This window comes from Drepanopeziza brunnea (genome assembly GCF_022702325.1).
Source record: "Drepanopeziza brunnea f. sp. 'multigermtubi' strain 214-2 chromosome Unknown ctg9, whole genome shotgun sequence".
Taxonomy (NCBI): Eukaryota; Fungi; Ascomycota; class Leotiomycetes; order Helotiales; family Drepanopezizaceae; genus Drepanopeziza; species Drepanopeziza brunnea.
This window is the reverse complement of record NW_027094072.1, coordinates 842,191-861,813: the sequence shown is the minus strand read 5'-3', so window position 1 is coordinate 861,813 and position 19,623 is coordinate 842,191. Positions and strand designations below refer to the sequence as shown.

The following is a 19,623-nucleotide window of genomic DNA, read 5'->3' as shown; positions in this document are numbered from 1 at the left end:
CTGTATACACGCCATAAAGCCCAAGCGAGGCCTAACACAGATAAAACCATGCAGTTCAATAAAACGAAGCCTCAAAGCAGTGAAAGCACCCATGACTCCTCTATCAGAGCAAAACGGAAGCGGGAAGCGAAACCAAATATTAACTCAACTGAATCAGAAATAAAACACGAACAAGAACAGAAGCGAAACCCAAAAAGAGGCATACTTTCTTCTTGCGAAACGAATAAAGCCCCCCGGCCACCCACAAGACAAGAGGCAAGCAAGGACTAAGACTGATACTTCATTACCAACCTCACCTACCGCCCACAAGAAGGGGTATGACCCCGGTCCGGCCTCGATACTAGTCGTCTTGCGACTCAAACACAGGCACGCTTCTAAGCTGGCCAGGGCAGTCTGTACTTGCCTCACTTTCTTTTTGTGGTTCCTTTTCCTTCGACGAGAGGTCTCCCTCTCACTGTGATCCATCCTATCCGTAGGGGAAGCGTGCAGACGACAGTAGCTTTTGCTGCACCACCTTGAATGGCTTTCTAGGGCTGTCTTGTATGTAACTCCTTAGCTTAGCACATCGCCGTACCTCATGGGAAGTCCCAGGGCGGCAGGCTTCGCCTGCTACCCGCTGAAGTTAGTAAATACAACAACAACAACAACACAAGAAAGGGCGAAGAAAAAACCAACCTTCAAACCACATAGATGAAACACATCGACTTCAAGGGACCTATGGTCAAATTTGTTGAATTCTAGAGGATACAAACCACAGCATAGAAATGTCCCAACGCCGCCATGTCTTAGCCTAAAGAACCCCCTTCCCAATTCTCAAAGACTCCTGCCTCGCCAATGCTGTACATACTGTTCCAAACGTCAATTGCACAAGCCTTTCCCTTGCCAACCAAACCATCGCACTGAGCGGGTCTGTTGAAAAGGACCAGAACCATATCAACCAACTTAAATTACAAGTCGTGGACCTCGCCAATATGACCAAGCAGTGAAGTCCAGTGAAGCAGGACCTCTACGAGAAAGAAGCCGTTATTGACACAGGAACGAGCTCGCGATCCAAGTATGGTATGGTGGTGTACGTGCATCCTAAAGACCACCTCCACTCAATCCAAGATCTTCTAGAGTAGGACCTAGACGATATCGATATCAATGCCCAAGTCCATAGCTCCAATAATTTCGTCATCCATCAAAGGTCGGCGGAAAGTGGGGATTCCCTTCTTCTCGGTTTGCATCTTGACGAGAGTAGGGATAGGAGTAGTTGGCTTATCGGCGGCGAGCTTAGGAGTGCTAGCAGCAGAAATTTTGTTGGTACCGCTTTGTCCCTCAACGTATGCATCAGCAACATCGTGCTTGAACTTGGCACGGGTCTTGAGACGACGGGAGTGGTCCTCAGCAACTTCCTCGCCACGAGCAACAGCAGCCTGGATCTTTCTCGCAGCGCGGCGCTCATTGATCTGTGCCTGGCGAACTTCCTCGGCGTTCTTTGCGCGATTTTGACGGTTGAGCAAGGCTAAACGATCTTGTTGACTCATTCCTGGAGCGACAGAAGACTTCTTTGGGGATGGTCTCAAGGATGTGCCGTAGGCCAACTTAGGTACCTCGAGAGCATCGAGCTCCTGTTGGTATTGTTCCACCTTGGCATCGTTTCCGTTGGCTTTCGCCTCTTTGATCAAGCCGTTAAGACGATTTCGCTCAATTGGCAGGAATTTTTGTATAAGAGCACCAGACTTGGTCAACTTTTCTTGTAGCTCAGCCTCAGTCCACGATCGATGGATCAAAGCATTGATGTCCTGAACCTTCTGAATAAGCTTGGGCTTGGTTGGGAGAGGGACACCTTCCACAAGACAAGTTTGCTTGTAGCGGTTCCACTCGGCCTAGACCATAGTCAGTATTACGTTTCCTAGCACCCATAGACATATTACAGACCTCAGTGAAAGGTTGGTCAGAGCAACTTATGAAAGGCCAGTTGCGCTCCGCCTTTCCATGAGCAGCGCGAACATATTGGGTAGTCTTGAAAAGCTTGCCATTGGAGTTTTCAATTGCGTATGGACGGTCCTCAACAAACCCTTGAAAGGAGATCAGCAATTAATCACAACGCTCGAAAGAAACAATATACCTTTGACGAGACCCATTCGGTAGATATTGTTTCCGGTTTTATCATCCTGACCAACACTGATGCGGACATAGGTTCCAGTGATAGCCTCATCAAAACCAGGGTAAAAGCACACTTGGGCAAAGCTCGATCGACCAACCCGCACTCTTTGGATATCGACAAGTTCAGCAGGCTGGGCATCGCGAACATCTGGCGACTTAGAGTTCTTGTTCCGTGGCTTATCATCCCACTCAACCTCGCTGTCTCCATCGGCATCCCCATCGGAGTAATCACTTCTAGTGCCGCGACCTCTGTTGCGCTCCTTGTCCTCATCACGGCGACGTTGGCGGTCGTTTTTCTCTGCTCGCGCCTTCTTCAGACTGTCAATGCCAGTGCTTGCTTCTCCAACCTTTCCGCCACCAAGTTTTGTTCGTTGACGAGCAGTCTTGCGTTGATCATCTGCTAAATCGGCAGCTCCAGCCTTGCGCTTCTTATCTTGCTTCTTAGTTTCGGTCTCGCGGGACTTGAGGAGCTGGCGAAGAGCTCTGTTTTGACGGTCACGCTCTACTTCTTGGGCGCGTTCAGCTAGCTTTTGCTCACGCTGCATCTCATTCATAGCCATAATTGCAGCCTTGTCTTGGGCGTCCATGAACTTGCCCTCCAAGGGGTATCGATCGACATCATCGTGAAAGGTAGGACCAGCGTCAGACTCAGAGTCGGATTCATCCATGGGCGCAGATCGAAGGGAGTTGGGAGAGGATTGACCCGATGAGCTGTTGGGTGTGAGCATCGACAGCGCGACCACGTGAAATAAAAGAGCACAGTGGTGGGGTACTGAGTACTCACGCTTCACCCTCCTCCTCGGAATCAGTGTTTCTCCTGCTCATCTTCTTGCCTTTCTTCGTGGACGATTTGCCTGACATCCGTCGTGCTGGGGATCCCGATCTGGACTTCGTTGCTGAGGGGACGTTGTCTTCTTCGGCGGAAGAGGCATCGCCTGCAAGAGCGAGGAGCTCTTGATCGAATTGGTCTGACACCTCGGAGGACGGCATGATTAAGCGACAAGGCAGATGATGGTGAGAAGTTAGGATTTGCGGCAGTTCAGAGTTGGCTGGCTAGCTGGTTATCTGTGAATAGTATTGTACATTCGAGAATGTTTCTCCGGAAAGTAATTGGGAAGGATCGAGGGCGATATATTATTGGATTGGCGTTGGAAATGTGCGAAGACCTTTGTACAAGAGGAAGGTCCGTTGGTTTTGTGGTGGAATAATGCAAACACGAGGCCGAAGGTGATCGAGAGGAGAATGTGAGGAGGGTAAGAGGAGGGTGAGTGAGGATGTGGTGAACTGTGCCACCGCCTTTTTCTGCCGCCAGGCACAACCGGCGCCACGTTTGTCCGGCGGCCGCCTCTTCCTCCGGAATCGCTTCTATGACGATGCTAAGAAGTACTTGGTGACATCGACTTGCATTGAACTGAATACGTCCTGGGCAAATCCAGACAGCTTAAAGTCCTTCTCTATTGTATCTAACCTACTTACATACAATTCCATGATGGCCCTTCCGCTCTCCTCCAAACGCTCTGCCATCGCCGCCGCATACCTGCCCGTCTGCGATTTCCTCATCCCCCGCCTGCACCAGCCAATTCGAGCAGCCGGCCAAATCCGGTGCCTCTCTGCAAGCCAGAGACATCCTACAGCAAGAAGCACACATAACAACGATGGCGTCACCCCCTTAGAAAAAGATGCGACCATCAGGTCCGGGCCCGAAGCTGCCTCGAATCCAGCTCCCCGCTCCGAGCCCTTAACCCAAGCCCAGCGCGATTTCCTCTCCAGCGCAGTTTGTACCTCTCTATCAACACCAGGATCATATAACTACCCACCCACCCACCTAGTGTCTTCCCTCCCCGATACGATTAAAGAAGAAAAGAGAGATTCTAACTTCCGTTCCTGCAGCTCCGCGTCAACCAAGCCGGCGAACTGGCAGCGACTCTGATATACAAAGCCCAAACCCCCATCGTCGTCTCCTCGAATCCCACACTCCGCCCCCTGATGCAACACATGTTTGACCAGGAAGCTGGCCACTTCAGCACCTTCAACGCCCTCATCCGCAAACACCGTATTCGTCCTACGGCCATGTATCCGCTCTGGAAGCTCGCCGCCTCGGCCCTAGGCTGGGGTACAGCAATTATGGGCCGCGAAGCCGCCATGGCGTGCACTGAAGCAGTCGAAACGGAAATAGGGAGCCACTATAACGAGCAGGTGGGCGTGCTTCTCCAAATGGCCGAAACTATGCGCGAGAACGGGGAGGAGATAGGGCCAGATTTAGAAGAGTTGATCGAAAATGTGAGGAAGATTAGAGATGAAGAGTTGGAACACCTAGATCATGCGGTCGAGAATGATGCGAAGAAAGCGGTGCCGCATGAGCTGTTGACGGGGTTCATACGGGCAGGGTGTAGAGCGGCGATTAAGGTTAGTGAGAAGATATGAAGTGATGCGAAGTCATGGCAGGATAAAATTCAAGAAGCAACGCTTCGCTCATAGAATACAAAAATACCCCGTCCCTTTTCCTATGGTGATGTCAATGCTATGCAAGTCGCTCCTACACTTCTGTTGGAACTCGTTAAACAAAAATACAAGTCTTCTATCCGGTCGTCAAAATGTTCCTAGTTGCTGCAAAGGTTGTTAGCCGAGACCCCCTACCCCTTTGAGATTTAACAACGACTTACTAGATCTGCAGAGGCGCCACCTGATCTACCTGGTACAGCCAGTTGGAGTTGAGTTCTTCCTTGACGAGCCAGTCGTGCGGGAACACAACGAGATGGCCCTGGATGAGACTGAGAAGCTCCTCAACGTCCACCTTGTCTAGTAGATCATCACTACCAGAAAAGCCTCGCCGGCTTTTCGTAGTGCCGCGGCGGCGCTTCTTGAAAGAGCCTCCGTTTCCTACGTTACTTCCGTTCGTCTGGCTCTTGTCCTTCTCCGTCGATGTCGATGAGGAAAATGTCGTCTTCCGATGTGGCTGCGTTATCTGCTCGTGCTCTGTTCCGGGGGGGATTAGGAGGTTGGAATCGAGTGACGGGAATGTTTCAGCCCCAGCGGGTTGAGCCGGCGACGGTGCCTCAACTTGTGCTTTGCCCGTTGCAGCCCTCTCATTTGTGCCATCGAATTGGCCATTGACGTCGGCTCCCCTAGCCACCGACGTGTCAATTCGATCTGCATGCCGAATTTCGGCATCTTGTGCCATCTCAGCAACAGTTCCTAGCGGGTGGTTGTCTTGCCCGTGGTGGACCTTCTCGGCGAGATGATTCAGGCCTTGAGAGACCACACCTGGACCCACCAAGGTTGCCCCTGGGGGACCACTCTTGCCAGGGGCCTCCTGCTCTGCCCGTTCAGTACTCTTGCCACCACCTTGAGCTTGGGCGAAACGTTCGGCATAGGCCACATAATCAGTGTACTCATGCCAGTTGGTTACCTCATTATCTGGATTGCACCTAAAGATTCGTCGGAAGATCTTGGTATTGTTCTCTGCAATCTGGCGCCAGGTATTTTCGAAGAACGAGTCATTCAGGGGATCTCGCATACAGTCCTTGTCCACCTGCGCACGTTTGATGTCGTCGGTGACTGGGTTGAAGGGCTTCGGTACTGAATTTCCCGAGGAATCAATATACACTGGTGGTCCACCGATGTCTGTGTCATCAACTGTAGGAAGAGCAGGAAGTTGAGATAACTGAGGAAGTCCAAGCTGTTCTGTTGTTCTTCTCGGCAGGCGAGGCGCTGGTGGAAGGTTGTTATTACCACCAGGCTCTTCGTGACTCCCGCGGTGCTCCCGTTGATGGCGACGGGTATGCTGTTTTGCTGGGTGGTCCAGTGTCCCTTTGCCTTCTGAAGCGATGTCGCTAAGAAGCACCTCACGGCCTCCCTCAACCAAGACAGTATCTCTACCAAGGTCCTGCCCTGTCTGGCGGGCCACTGCCCACTGGTCGTTACCTTCGCCATCCACCTCTGCGGCGTGGCGCTGGTTACCAGTGACTCTTTTATCAGACGTTACAGGTTTATAACTTTCAGCTTGCAAGTTGGGGTTGTCGCCCTGCTCCCAGTCCACATCATGATTGAAGCTGTGTAACCCCTCGACATTGGCAGCATCAATAGTATGTGCGACACTCGGATGTGGCGGTTCATCGCTATCGTCCGACTCCTGGTATATTCCATTCATTTGGTTCTCGTAGTCGGCCGCTTCCTTGTCCAGCTCTGCTTTGCGGTCTTCCTCAAGGACGGCATCTACATCAAGACCCAGGTGTTCCCTCATTAGCCGCATTCGCAGGGTATGGGCAAATCGTCCCACAAGGTATGGTTCACCATCCATAGTCGACCACAGCATATCGGTATCTCGAACCACGGCTGCACATTCGGAGTCTCGATTTCCAAGCATAGATCTCTCATTAATATTTGCCGACCCAATCAGCGCAATACGATCATCGACAATGATGACTTTGGCGTGGATGTACAATTGCTCCGTCACAAGCATCTTTTGAGGTCCGATCCGACCCCATGATCTCAGACTGTAGAATTGGACGTACTCCTCGGGATCGATACCTTGGGCTCTCAAGCGTCCAAAGATTGACGTTTCGCCACGAGAAATACTTCGGAATTGGCATTGCATAATCAATCTCACACTCGTGCCTTCAGCTTCGTCGACTGTGTTCTGAAAACCTGGCATTAGTGGAATGAGAATGACAGCGCGCCAGCTCTCGTTATTGTTGAAAGCACGGATTGCACGTTCCACAATAGCATCCCCGATCTTGTTGATGATCTTGACGTTCATGGTTTCCGTGCTGGTGATGAAGAATTGATTCTCCATGTACACAAAATGTTCTGATTCCTCAATCATCTTGCAATAAGCATTCATGATACTATGCTCGACTTCTGTGATTCCTAAGGACCAGTCGGAAGCAGATCGCAAGATCTGGACCTCGCAGGTACCAGTGAGACCAGAAGCTTCGAGCTGGGCAGTGGTATAGTCTGGGGGAGGCAGGAGAAATGGAGTAGGTCTTGTCGGCTTCCGTCCTCGCAGAACGTAATTCCATCGCTGGACAAAATGGCGAGTCAAATCTCGCGCTGGTTGACCAACAACCTGCATGGAAATATCATGCCACGGCATTCTGGGTGTCTTGGACCGGTCGTACATCTCCGCGTAGGGCTCATGAAGCCCGAAGAAATCCTGCACTCGAGGATTGGAGTAGTCTTTTCCAGGCCACAATTGACAGTGATCTGCATCCTTTGGGAGGTCTGACTGCTCAAATCCGGTGGGCTTGTCGTCCACGACAGAATGTTGAGGTGTATCCCAGCGACCAAAGCAGAGATCAATCCCACCAACAAATGCAACCGAATGATCGACGATACAAATTTTCTCGTGATGTGCGAAAAAGAATTGATTCTTCTTGAACTGATTGGGCGATCTCTGCACAAAGATATTCTCGTGAAGATCCAACATGGAAAATTTGGTGAACTCAGAATCGATCGGGATGGCAGCTTCTACGTTCCGGTAGACAATGATGAAGACTTTCACGCCTTCTCTGGCCTTTCTCTGGAGAAGTCTGTCCAAGCGCCATTTCTGACTGATAGCAGCCGGTCTCCGCATGTATAGTTGAGGGCTTAGCCACCAGTCGTGGATGTAGATAACATCCTTTGCTTGATTGATTGCTCGGGAAACGTTCCACATGTAGTCACGGCCGTCGACAAGCCACTGAGCATAAGCACCCGTTCGAATAGGAGCAAAACTTCCGAAGCGATTGGGTTTAGCCCACAGCGTAGTGTTCAACATGTAAGTAATCGAATCTTCAAATTGTCTCAATTGGCGCTCGTTCTTGGCCAGCAGTTTGATCTTTCGTTCAGAGTTGATCAGTTTGAGGCTGTGGTGTTGGGGATGTTTTGCCTTTGCCTCTGTCTTAGCTACTATCTCTTTCCCGCAAATCTCGGATAGCTTGCTGTGTTTGTTTACGATCTCAAATTTCGGATCTACAAGATAGACATCGTAGACGTGCATATTTTCGGGGGAATTAACGCAGATAATGTAGCTGTGTCTGACCAAGAACCACTTGGGAGAGTGTCGAGAGAAAATCTTCTGTGGCGTTACGAGCTTGCGGAAATTCAAACCATTTGCAGGTTGAATGACCAAGTAGCCTTCCTTTCCATGATAGCTTCCTTCCGCGGCCAGTCGAACTCCCAAAGCAGATAACTCAAGAAACCGGCAGAGTCGATTGCTATCTGCTCTGAAAATGAGCCATCGAATCATTTCTTGTAGATATTGTTCCAGTCGTCTCCGCTGTCTTTCGTTGTACAGTTTGGTTTGCTGAGACGTAGCCAAGCCTCCCTCAGCATGACTTGCACCAAAGTCTGGCCCGGCGACGCTCGATTTCCGAGGATTCATAGCAGGCTTTCGCTTCTTCTTCTTCTTCCGCTCTGTCTCGCTATGGGTTGCCTCCCCGACGGTCTCGTCTGCGCGAACATTCTCAGCCTCCTCCTCGCTGCTCTCACCCAGGCCTCGTACACCTCTGAAATAAGGAAAAGCGGATTTTGGGAATCTCGGTTGCTTAGGTCTCGAATCGATGTCACTTCGCAATTGTATGTACTTGTCGCTACTTCCTTGGAGTTTGTAACGCAAATGCAAATTGGCAAAATCTCTCAATGATCTGTGAATGATCCATCTCATGCGATTCAGGCCGCTGCCGTATTCGAGCTCGATTCGAAACACTAGGTGGCGTTCACTTTCAGTAGGGTCTTCAATATTCGATCTACTATCGGTGATATGTAGTTTGAGCTGTTCAAGGAGAACAGGTATTCGCTTGTTGCCATGCTCATCGCGTTGGATCATGCTAGCCAGCATGAGCGCAGCTGGTGCCCCGGCTCGTAGTTCCGCCATCAACTCGGCCGATTTTAAAAAGTCCACCTTGTGTTCCTCCTTCTTCTGGCCGAGTAGCTTCAAGCCGTGCTTCAACATTCGCCACCTTTGAGCACCGAATGTCGTTGCCCGCTCCGCAGCCAAGAATGGTCTCTTTGGAGTCTGTCCTTCTCCTTCGCTTTGCCCACCTCCAAAGCCTGTCACCTTCAGAAAATGGCTTGGCCTTCGTGCGTGTCCTGGAGTTCCATCAAGTCCGATATCTGCTTGCTGCCCTCCAGAGCTCAACCCACGGCTGCCTCCAATCCAGGAACTTCCACGCTTCCAAGCACTTTGACCATTTAGTCTGTCTCGACCCTCGCCCTCGGATAAATGTCCTCTTTGTTCCAATGATCCATCCGTAGCCCTGCGATGGAGGAACGGGAACCCACGACTGCTCCCGACTGGAGAATCTGTCTGGCCCATATTCCGCGCCCTGGGAGTATTCGGTGCTGTTTGACCCCTACTTGATTCCTCTTTAGGTCTTCGGAATCTGCGTTTCTTCTTTGCCCGAACCGGATCTTCGGCGTTCCCTTCATCGGCCGTTTCCTCTGCATCAGCGTCCGCATCGCTATCCTCCTCTTGTAAAGTCGACGGAAATCTCGAGGGTCGCTCTGCGGTCGGAGAAAGGGGAGCGGATCCAGTCCCCTCTTCGAAGGAGTTCGCAGTGTTGTTCGGGCTCCTGCCATGGGTCTGCAAGCTACTCGGAGACGCCAGAGCCTTCAATTTTGACATGAGGGACTGTCCACGCTTGTCCTTTGGCGTTTCTGCATCCTCCCATGACTCGTTTCTTGAATGTCCCGAAATATCCGCGGCAAGTTCTCGTCTCCTGAATTGTACACTCCTCCGGCCTGGAGGGGTAGACGTGCCACCCACTTGATCTTGCGGAACAGGCCCAGGTTCCTTCATTGCTGGAGAGGAGAGCGGATAAGTGAGGGAAGCATCGGCCATTCCATTTTGCACTCGCTCATGTGGGATCCCTTCATTCAAATAGTCCGCGGCCTCTTCAAACTGCTTCTCCTTCCCCTTGCCCTTCCCATTTGGCAGACTGTGTAAGAAATCGCGAGAGGCCTGCGATATCGCCCCGGAGCTCACCACACTTCGCAGACCTGATTGCCGTACGGCCGCCGATGCATTGGTAGCCGAGCTATTCCCGCGTACAGGAGATCCTGAACGCGAGCTTCTTGAAGTTGGAGATAGAGATCCATCATTGCGTCGTTGCGCCATATCTTAACTCGGCCCCGAGTGCAGACCTGAAAGTCGAGGGTATTTCGGACCTTGCACAACACAGCAGCAGATTTCGTGCCGGCCGGACTTGTTCTTTCTTCCTATTGCTCGAATGCGCTGCTCATGGCGGATCAAGACAAGGGTGGTGAGTGGTGGGTAGTGGGTGGTATATCGGTATGCGGTATGTGGTATGCGGTATGCGGTATGCGGTAGTATCGGTATGCGGTAGTACAGTACAGTAGTATACCGGTATCTGACCTCCTTTCCGTACCTGGGGGAACCGAGTAAGGACGGGCTTGGCTGTTTCCCTTCCCCAGAAGATACGTGACGCTGCGTTACGCTACGTACTTCTGCCCAAGAATTGATAGGGAAATTCATGTAAATTGGTGAAAAGAAGGGCAGGATGAAGTTCATGTTTCATTGTCCTAATGTTTCTTTCCTGAGATGAGGCCGTGCGAGGGATCCAAGTCCAAGTACCGGCGGTAATCAAAGGGATTAATTATCCCTAGGGAGCTTTGGCGTTTCACGAATTCCATCTCCCAAGTGGCATGACGTTGTCCCGGGAGGCTACGATTCTTTAGCTGTACGAGGTGCCTCTTACGTACGAACCTCCAGCTTTCTTTTGCGGCAAAAAGTCTAAAGAGCCGAAATGGAATCGTCGATATGCGACGTCTCCTCGAAGAGATCTACCTTTACCGGCGGTTCCGAACCTCCCGCCTCCCTCTTCTCGAACACCACGCCGACTACGATCTATACCTGACGGGAATACCGACTAAGTACTAAGAGGATTTGTGTTAAAAAGGGAACGGGTATAAGAGATGGGATAGGAAAGGTTTAATTCGACTAATCGAAAACACGGTATTGCGCATTCGAAAGAGCGTTTTGCAAATACACCGGCTCTATATAAAAGCCACGAATGCGAGCCTTTTTAGCTCTACAATCAAAAGAACGATTTTATACTAACACGAATCGAGGCCGCCCGTAAGGCTATACGTATGCGATAGGTAGTTGACGAAAGAAAACTCGGCGCATATTACTATGAATTGCTTTTAAAAAGTTCATAGGTATTTGCTATTTGAAAAAAAGCTTTTCCTTAACGTGGTTTTTACTTTCGATTAGATACCGGTACTTTTCCCCCATGAATACATGTCGAAAGTATAATTTTGCAAGGGATCTTACCAGGTCTTAAATCAATCAACTTACTACGTAGTAGTACTACCGGTACGTACGTAGTACCTAGTATAAAGGATTCATTCAGCCTTGAAAAGTATCTTTGAGCCTGTATTTAGTCTGTGCAATGGATTTGACAGGGCTTTAAGCCATTCAGAAATCACCGCTCTACGATTTATGGAGCTAAACTGGGACCGAAACTTATTCATGGGGGTGGGGATAGTAGTACTTCATGTATAATTCCTTTACTTAACACCTCGCCGTACCCTAAGAGAGGTCGGAGGGTCTAAGCATTGCGTTTCAAGTACCCGCCCGACGTTAATACGTAGTAACAAAAACAACAATAACAATAACGTTGTCCCGTACGGAGCTCAGATCTCGGACCTCGGGAAATATGCCCGATCCCACTTATCAACAGACGATCAACTTTTGATAGCGAGAATTCCTATTTATATATTTGTATATCGATATATTAATATTACCATCATATCATGGACATGGTATTTCGACTTTACCTTTGACCTGGTTGCCGTTCTTCATACCTTGACCTTATATCTATATCATTCATTCAGCTCATACGTCTGCCGTTCTCTACATGCCTTTGAAGATAGATAGATGTATAGCAATCTATTTATTATTATACTACAATCAATCGAAACTCACCTTACCTATGTAGGTACTTACTTTATAAATCGGCTGGACTATCTACGTAGCTTGTTTATACGTGACTTTGATTTTTTATTAATGTCAACCCCACGATCAATTTCCAATTCGTACCTACTACCTACCTACTTATAACCTACTAACCGCTGGATACCTTACTTTACCAAATATCGGAAGCCAGCCGACCAGGAGATATCCCCAACCGCCCAACATGGCAACTCCAACCCCCCTCTCAGAAACCAGCTCCGCTCTTCCCGTATCTTCAAAGGCCTTCGCTATAGCCGGCATAACCACAGTAGTCTACGGCCTCTCCGAACTCCCTCCAAACCAGACCTCGATAACATGTCTCTGGCTTCTGCACCCCCGCCTGCAAACCAAAGACATCATGGCCGCCGTGGCATCCAGCTGCATCAACGACTGGAACTCCCACCCGTCGTCTGACCAGCAGGCAAAAGTCGGCCTGATCGCCGTCGCGTTCGACCAACGCAATCACGGCTCTCGACTCTTGAATTCCTCTTCCAACGAAGCGTGGAGGGAAGGTAACGTGACACATGCGCAGGATATGTTCAGGTAAGTACTCTGAGTTTCAAATCATCGAGGTTGGTCTAGTGGTTGACCAGTAGTAGTATATTCCACGGCACGGCTATGGATACAAGTCTTCTGATAGACCATCTGGGATCTTACATTTTCAACGGTCCCAATGATCCACCTATTAATCAGAACATTGTACTGGGCATCAGTCTCGGTGGGGTACGATATTGGCAATCATATATTTCTTTCCCCTATCATCTCGTCTGATCCCGAGAGGCCGTCGAGTCCCTACCCGAAAATCCCGTCTATGGCAAATAACTGACCCCCCGTTGCCCAGCATGCGGCCTGGCAAGTCCTATTCAACGATCCACGAGTCACGGCCGGAGTTATCATCATTGGGTGTCCAGATTACATGAGTGAAGTCCCCTTTCTCGTCTCACGTCACCACAAGCCCCCGGCTCTCGCTTCCCAACAACAACAAAAACACATCCTCGCTTCCGTCCCCTTTTCATAACAAACCCCCTTTCCTCAACCCCAAACCTAGCAACGCAAACGCAAGCACCCACTAACACACATACACACACCATAGGTATGATGACTGACCGCGCCCGCCTCTCCAAACTCCCCACCTACACCACCTCCTCCCCTCCAGGCTCCGCCTTCCTCGGCTCCCCCGACTTCCCCACCGCCCTCATAACCTCCGTCTCCAAATCAGACCCCAGAGGCCTCCTCTTCGGGACGTTCCCCATCCCCACCCCCTCCCCGGCCCCCTCACCAGCTGAGCAAGCCCGCTTGGGTCCGCTCCTCGACGCGCGGATCCGGAACAAGAAGATCCTCGTCTGCTCCGGCGCCGCCGACAAGCTCGTGCCGTACCACTGCTCCCAGCCCTTCTTGGACTTCCTGAAAGCCGCGACGGAACCCGATGCCGGCTGGTACCGCGACGGGGGCGTGAGCCTCGATGACAGGGTCTACGAAGGGGTGGGTCACGCGTACAGCGAGGACATGGCGATGGACGTGGTTCGCTTTGTCAGCGAGTTCCTGGCGAGAGGTGGGGGCGAGGAGGGTAGCGATTCGAAGTTGTAAGGATGAAGAGGAAAAGAAGGTCAGAAAAAGACAAAAGGAAAGAAAAGGAAAGGAAGAAAGAAAGACTGAGAGAATGGAATAAAGGAAGAGAGGAAGGTCAAAAACCACAGAGAAAAACTATCACAACTCGTACAGAAGCGGGAAATCACAAAATTCGCAACAGTCCCCTCCCCCCTCCCTCCTAATCCGAATTCCCAATAAGATCCCAAGCGTACTCTCATCGTATTCTATTCGTACTTCATCCCATCCCATCTCATCTCATCTCATCTTAATCAATAGCATATAAGCAATATATATATATATATTTTAAGGCCAACACATAAATAAAAATAGAGAATACCTACATACCACCCTCTCCCTGCCTACCTTGATTTAACTTGACCTCTTACCTTACCCCATCTTACCTTACTTTTCTTTTACATTGCCTACGCTACGCTATCCTAAGTAATTCGTGAAAACCCCTTTCCATTTCAGATTCATTTCATCTCATCACCTTGGACTAGATTGGATCTGCTGAATAAATATCCCCAAAATCCCAATGAAAGAGCCTCAACCCCTGATGACTTGAGGTGCTGGAACTGACGAGCCAGGCTCACACCTAATACTGGGGGTGGATCGACTCGAGCCGAGTCGAGTCGATTCGCTTAGCTCCACCCGTTCACTCATAAATCCACCCCATCATCCACTTCATACAACTGATTCCGTTCTTGTACTGATACCATACCATGCCATCCACCCTACTTACTCACTCACTCGCTCACGCACCCATCCATCCTCATCTCATCCCACCATACTTCGATACTGCGACCCATCAAAATTAGCGACCCCCTGCCCTTCCCCTTTAAAACCGACGGATTCAACTTCAAATATATCGAGTTCAAGTTCAAGTTCAAGTTCAAGCTTTGCCCCTAGCTCAGACCAGCTAAATCAGCCCAGCTCAGCTTAACTAATTCAGCTCAGCCAGACCAGCTGCTAGGCCAGACTGATATAGTTAAGGAGAGAGGTCGGTCAGTCAGTCGGTAAATCAGAGACGTCCTGTCCTCCTCCTCTTCCTCCTCTTCCTCCTCCTCCTCCTCCCCCTCCGTAAATCAGCGTCACTTAATCACTTAACCAGTAAACAAACAAACAAACAAACAAATCCATCCATCCATCCTACACATCTCATATCAATCACCAAGCTCCATCCATGCCCCCATCCATGCCCCCATCTATGCCCCCATCCATACCCCCCATCCAAGGCCAGGCAAGACAAAACAAGACAAGTCAAAGCAAAGCAAAGCAACCAACATCTCGCAACACCACACTCAACCCACCAACCTTCCCCTATCGACTCTCTCGCTCCGATCACGACCAACCACTTGCATCACTCGGCTTGCAAAGAGGGAAGGGAAGAGAAGGGAGGTCGTTGTGTGTTGTACACTTGCCCCGACTGACTGACTGACCGACTGACTGAACGGGACAGCACAGGACAGCACAGGACAGGACAGACAGGACGACATACTTACAGAGCCGACCGAGGGAGGGAGAGACAAAAACCAAAAAGAAACATCTCCCTCAGGAAGATCCAGAGCCGGACCCAAGTCCACGTCCAGCTCCTAATCGCATTCCCTCCCATCCTCAGCATGTCGTGGAAAAAATCGAGGTGAGAGAAGAACACGAAATGTAGAGGGAAAGATGAAAAATCAAGGTCAAGAGAGTTTTTAGATACCTATCTAGGTACATACCTATCTAAGTATGCCCCCGTAGACACATGAATACATACATACACAAAAGCAAAACGAAATCTTGAAGATGGGCCTTGCCTTGCCCTGCTCTGACCTTGACCTTGCCAGCTACCTGGTCGCCCTCACGCGATCAAAACACAAGATACATAATGGAGCAAAGTGTCCAAGCATTAACCCCTGTCCGTCCGTTCCGCCCACCACTCCAGAACACCGGGTTTAGATACCATGTCTCTCATTCTTTAAAAAAAAGGGAAACCCCCCCCCCCCCCCGACTCGTTCGATTTTCTTAAACTCCTCTAAACATCCGCACGACCAAGAACCACATTGCACCAATAAACTTGAATGCCGAGAGCCCAGCCACCGACCACAGCACTACAGCGAGGTAGATGGCGCTTCTCTTATCCGAGCTCGTAGATGTGTCAATACGATCGAGACCAGCAGTGCTGAGCACGACAGCCACGAGCGAGAAGTTGCACATCAGCCAGAACATGACGACCTGCGAGCGGAAACCCTTGTAGTAGTCCTCTTGGACCTCGCTGGCTGACATCTCGCGCTTCTCCTCGGGGGCCTTGATTCTGAAGGCAGACAGCTCCCGGTCGTACTGGTCATTGAGGTCGCCGTCATCGGTGGGAATGTTGACATCGACCTTACCGCCGGGCTTCAAGGTTGCAGATGGCAGCTTTTCGGCTTTGTCGTCACCCTTTGTACCCCAGGTAATATCGTGCGTGTTGCAGAAGGCGTAGACGTTGAGGATGTTGATATAGGTTGGCGTCAGCAGGAGGTATTGGACGAAGCAGGTGAACATGTGCCATGGGTCGAAGAATAGGAAAGAGACGATGAACCAGAGTAGGTAAGTTGAGGCGAGGGAGACGATCAAGGTATAGAAGATTTGGTTCTTGAAGATGTCGGCTACGGTGAAGACGTTATCCGCCAGTTCTGCTTGGATGGATTTCACGGTAATGAAGACCGAGGCAAACATTAAGTAACTGTGAAAATGTCAGTCGACGAACATGGGCCCGTGTGGTGGATTTGCTTACGCCATGATGAAGACCCAGAAGATGACCATAGACATGTACGCCTTATTAGATCCTTGAGGCCGATTACCCAAAGCGAGAACAAAACAGGTGAGAAGTGTGAAGATATACAGCCATTCAAAGACGACACTGAGGATATTTCCAATATTGCCGAGAAGAGTAGCGTCGTCAAGAGATTTTGTCAAGATGTGGAAGACCAAGTAAAAATTGCCAATCTGGAACCACGCGAATAGCATGCTGATGGTCGTGTATGTGAACTCGAGCAGGAACATCATTTTCCGCATGAAGCTGTGGTCGCTTCTGAATAATTGGTAGAAGTGAACCAGGGAGTACACTGCAGCGAAAAAACTTCCGTTCAGCCATCTCCGTCTCTGGAGGATAAATTCGGCCATCGTATCTGGAACATCGGTCTCTCCTGTTGCTGATTTCACGTACTGCAGAATCCAGTGGCAGTTTCGCTTCGACACAAGCTCGAAGCACAGAATACGATCCTCGGCAAGGTACATGTTTGCGGTAAAAATACCCGCATTAGCACCGTGCATCTTCTCTCCGGCAAAGTACTTCTCCAAGGGTCCGTCACCTGCTTTGTCGTTTTGTAAAGCCACATAACGGTATGCTGAGAAGGCACCAGGAAGAACCGAGATGAATCCAAATGCAGATTCAAGCGGCTTGTCCAGAATGTTGCTCATCTTGTACTCGAAATTTTGGCATGCGACCAAAGGGTTCATCAAGTTCTTTCCGCCCGGGCCCAGCATAGCCTTGATCTCTCCACAGGCACCTCCGCACATAGGCTCCAAATCAAAGGCTTTCCAGAGCTGGTAAATAGAGTCCTTGCCAGGCTTGGTACCAGCATCGAGAAGAACGCAAATATTTGGATCCAGAACCCGACCAAATGCTTGGAAGAACCATCTATGCGAGTTAATCTTTTTCTGGTTCTTCTCTTTCAGACAGAAAAGCATCTGTACAGGCTGCTGTTTGGGGCGGAGTTCGACAACATCCTTCTTGACAGAAATGCTGACTTGCGTGGTGTACTCGTAGATATGCGCCGTCACATCCTTCTTATTGACTTTTTGCTTGGCAATCCCGTCCTGATAGACTCCCATACCAGCCAACACGGCTCTCGTTCTAGGGTTGATCTTGGCACGTCCATCGCTAACAACACAGACCACAATCTTCTTCCAGGCGTCCCTTCCCCAGGTCTTGCTGTCCTTGCGCGAGCACATGTACTCAATGTTCTTGAAAACCCCGCTCATCGTCCGCGCAAACAGTACATCGTCTTCGTTATACATGGTAACCACGATAAACAACTCCGTATGTCTGGGCTTCGCGAACAACTTTTGCCTCAGCGTAAACCGCTCTGCGAAGAACTCCTCGGGATCGCAAGTTGCCGCAGTATATCTCATGTGGGTGAACTCATCTCGCTCCGGAGGCTGCGCATGAGGAACCTGATTCAGAAGCCTCGGTGGGATAGGGCAATCTAGTACAAGGTTTCCATTGAACAGTTGCACTTCCTTCACTGTCTTATATCTCCTGAGTGTAGTTGGCTGGGGTGTTGGAGTTGGTGGGATATGTGCGCCATCGTACTCCGGTTTGAAGCCTGGACCGGAGTGAGGATCTGGGCCGTATGATGTATCATGCGCTTGCAGGATCGGGCTACGATCATCGTCCTCATAGAAAGGTTCGCTTGTAGGATGCGAGGGGTAGTTTGTGAGAGGATGCCCATCATGCGGGGAAGGCTGGTATGGGGTTTGGTAATATGCGTCGTGATGTTGTTGGGGGTTCAGGGAGTAGTCGTCTCTGTAGTTGTGGTTTGGATTGAGGGGGTATCTTTGCTCGTATTCTTCGTTATGGCCATACGAGTTGTCGATGTTGGCAACGGAGTACTATGAAGGTCAATTTAGCGCGCGCCTTGTATAGGACCCCTCTTTGAAGAGGACGCACTGTAGGTTGAGCCAGCAGCTGATCGCTAGGCGTTTGACGTCCAGGTCCCATTGGGATTTCGAGATTGTGTTGGTACGGGCCAGCAGGCGATGCACCAGGTCTGCCATAAGGCGACGCATCTTCTAGTTGATAGCCATGTTGGGCCGGATGACCAGGCGATGGCGTCCGACCTGGATTATTTGAGCGGTTGTTCATACTGAAGTAGTCTTCTTGTCGGCCTTGGCCAGAGTGATCTGTGAGGTTGAGAAGTCAGGTTAGTAGTTTGTCCTCTGCTTTTGGGTCGCCAGATTGGCAGTTGACGGCCAGGATCTGTCTATACGGACTGTGCAGGAAAGAGGCCGTGTCGAGCGTTTCCAAAGGAGAAGATGGCAAGGAGAGACTATGCAACAGTGCAAGCAAGGATGATGCGCAATGGTTATGGTGAGTATGTGAATAGAACAACAGCGTGTTACTGGATTCACACCCGTCGCCGTCGCTCGAAAGGAAACGCTTGTGAGGCGGGATTTGACTATAGTGACTTCGACTGCGCGGAATTGATTGAATAAGAAAGGGACTCACCCAAGCGGTTGTAGGACATGGTACCTCGATCGTCCCCAGTTTCGGGGTGGTCGAGTCGAGGAATGCTGCGAGGATTAGTTACGTCGACACGATGAAGCCAGCGCAAGGAAGCCAGTAGTCGCTCTCTCTAAGTCTCTAGGCGTATGCGAGCGTTGAAAGAATAGACTCTGATCCTTGATGCCGAGGAGGGAAGAGAGAGAACGGGCGTTTCAAGAGGTTGCGAATAATTTCGAGACGAGACGAGACGGTGGATTGCCAAGAGAGCGCCGGGTTTCAGGTCTCCACTGAGGTGTGATTGAGGGGTCGAACAAGCTCCCGCTAAGTCACGTGGACTAAGGAGATTACAGAAAACTCCGTCCTCTGTGAGTGTGAGTATGGTGAGTATGGTACTACCAGTACCGGTACCTGTAGATCAGGAGGGCCCCATGTCTTTGGTGCGTGCGATGCTGAGATAAAATAGGCAAAGTACCCTCTAAATGAGTTTGAGGTGCACATGGACGTGGGAATCTTTTGTCGGAGAAATGTCACAGTTCCAAAGCTGACAGGCCGATTTCTATTAATTGCTCGACTTGCACCTCGGTCATGCAGTAATACCCGGTACCGTACTGACTAAGGACAGAGTAATTAGTTCAGCTAAGTACGAGCAAGCATCTTGGATCCAGGCGTGACATCC

The 19,623-nt window shown here is 50.3% G+C and overlaps 5 protein-coding genes across 5 annotated transcripts; 2 read left to right on the top strand and 3 right to left on the bottom strand.

The window, feature by feature from the left end:
- Positions 1 to 1,124: 1,124 nt before the first annotated feature.
- L3040_005659 (uncharacterized protein) lies at positions 1,125 to 3,138 on the bottom strand (the record flags this gene model as incomplete). Its single annotated transcript, XM_007295753.1, has 4 exons — positions 1,125 to 1,868; positions 1,921 to 2,060; positions 2,111 to 2,859; positions 2,933 to 3,138. 4 exons carry the CDS (start codon positions 3,136 to 3,138, stop codon positions 1,125 to 1,127), a joined length of 1,839 nt encoding a protein of 612 aa, XP_007295815.1.
- A 499-nt stretch (positions 3,139 to 3,637) lies between these two features.
- On the top strand, positions 3,638 to 4,572 carry L3040_005658 (uncharacterized protein; the record flags this gene model as incomplete). Its single annotated transcript, XM_007295754.1, has 2 exons — positions 3,638 to 3,922; positions 4,039 to 4,572. The coding sequence occupies 2 exons, from the start codon at positions 3,638 to 3,640 to the stop codon at positions 4,570 to 4,572; spliced, it is 819 nt and encodes a 272-aa protein (XP_007295816.1).
- A 176-nt stretch (positions 4,573 to 4,748) lies between these two features.
- L3040_005657 (uncharacterized protein) lies at positions 4,749 to 10,227 on the bottom strand (the record flags this gene model as incomplete). The annotated part of the gene is made up of 3 exons (XM_066154596.1): positions 4,749 to 4,755; positions 4,812 to 10,067; positions 10,115 to 10,227. 3 exons carry the CDS (start codon positions 10,225 to 10,227, stop codon positions 4,749 to 4,751), a joined length of 5,376 nt encoding a protein of 1,791 aa, XP_066011448.1.
- A 2,063-nt stretch (positions 10,228 to 12,290) lies between these two features.
- On the top strand, positions 12,291 to 13,693 carry L3040_005656 (uncharacterized protein; the record flags this gene model as incomplete). The annotated part of the gene is made up of 4 exons (XM_007295756.1): positions 12,291 to 12,649; positions 12,706 to 12,829; positions 12,948 to 13,026; positions 13,200 to 13,693. The coding sequence occupies 4 exons, from the start codon at positions 12,291 to 12,293 to the stop codon at positions 13,691 to 13,693; spliced, it is 1,056 nt and encodes a 351-aa protein (XP_007295818.1).
- Positions 13,694 to 15,703: 2,010 nt separating this feature from the next.
- Positions 15,704 to 18,969, bottom strand: L3040_005655 (chitin synthase I; the record flags this gene model as incomplete). Its single annotated transcript, XM_007295757.1, has 4 exons — positions 15,704 to 16,403; positions 16,455 to 18,334; positions 18,393 to 18,625; positions 18,951 to 18,969. 4 exons carry the CDS (start codon positions 18,967 to 18,969, stop codon positions 15,704 to 15,706), a joined length of 2,832 nt encoding a protein of 943 aa, XP_007295819.1.
- Between the last annotated feature and the right edge of the window lie 654 nt (positions 18,970 to 19,623).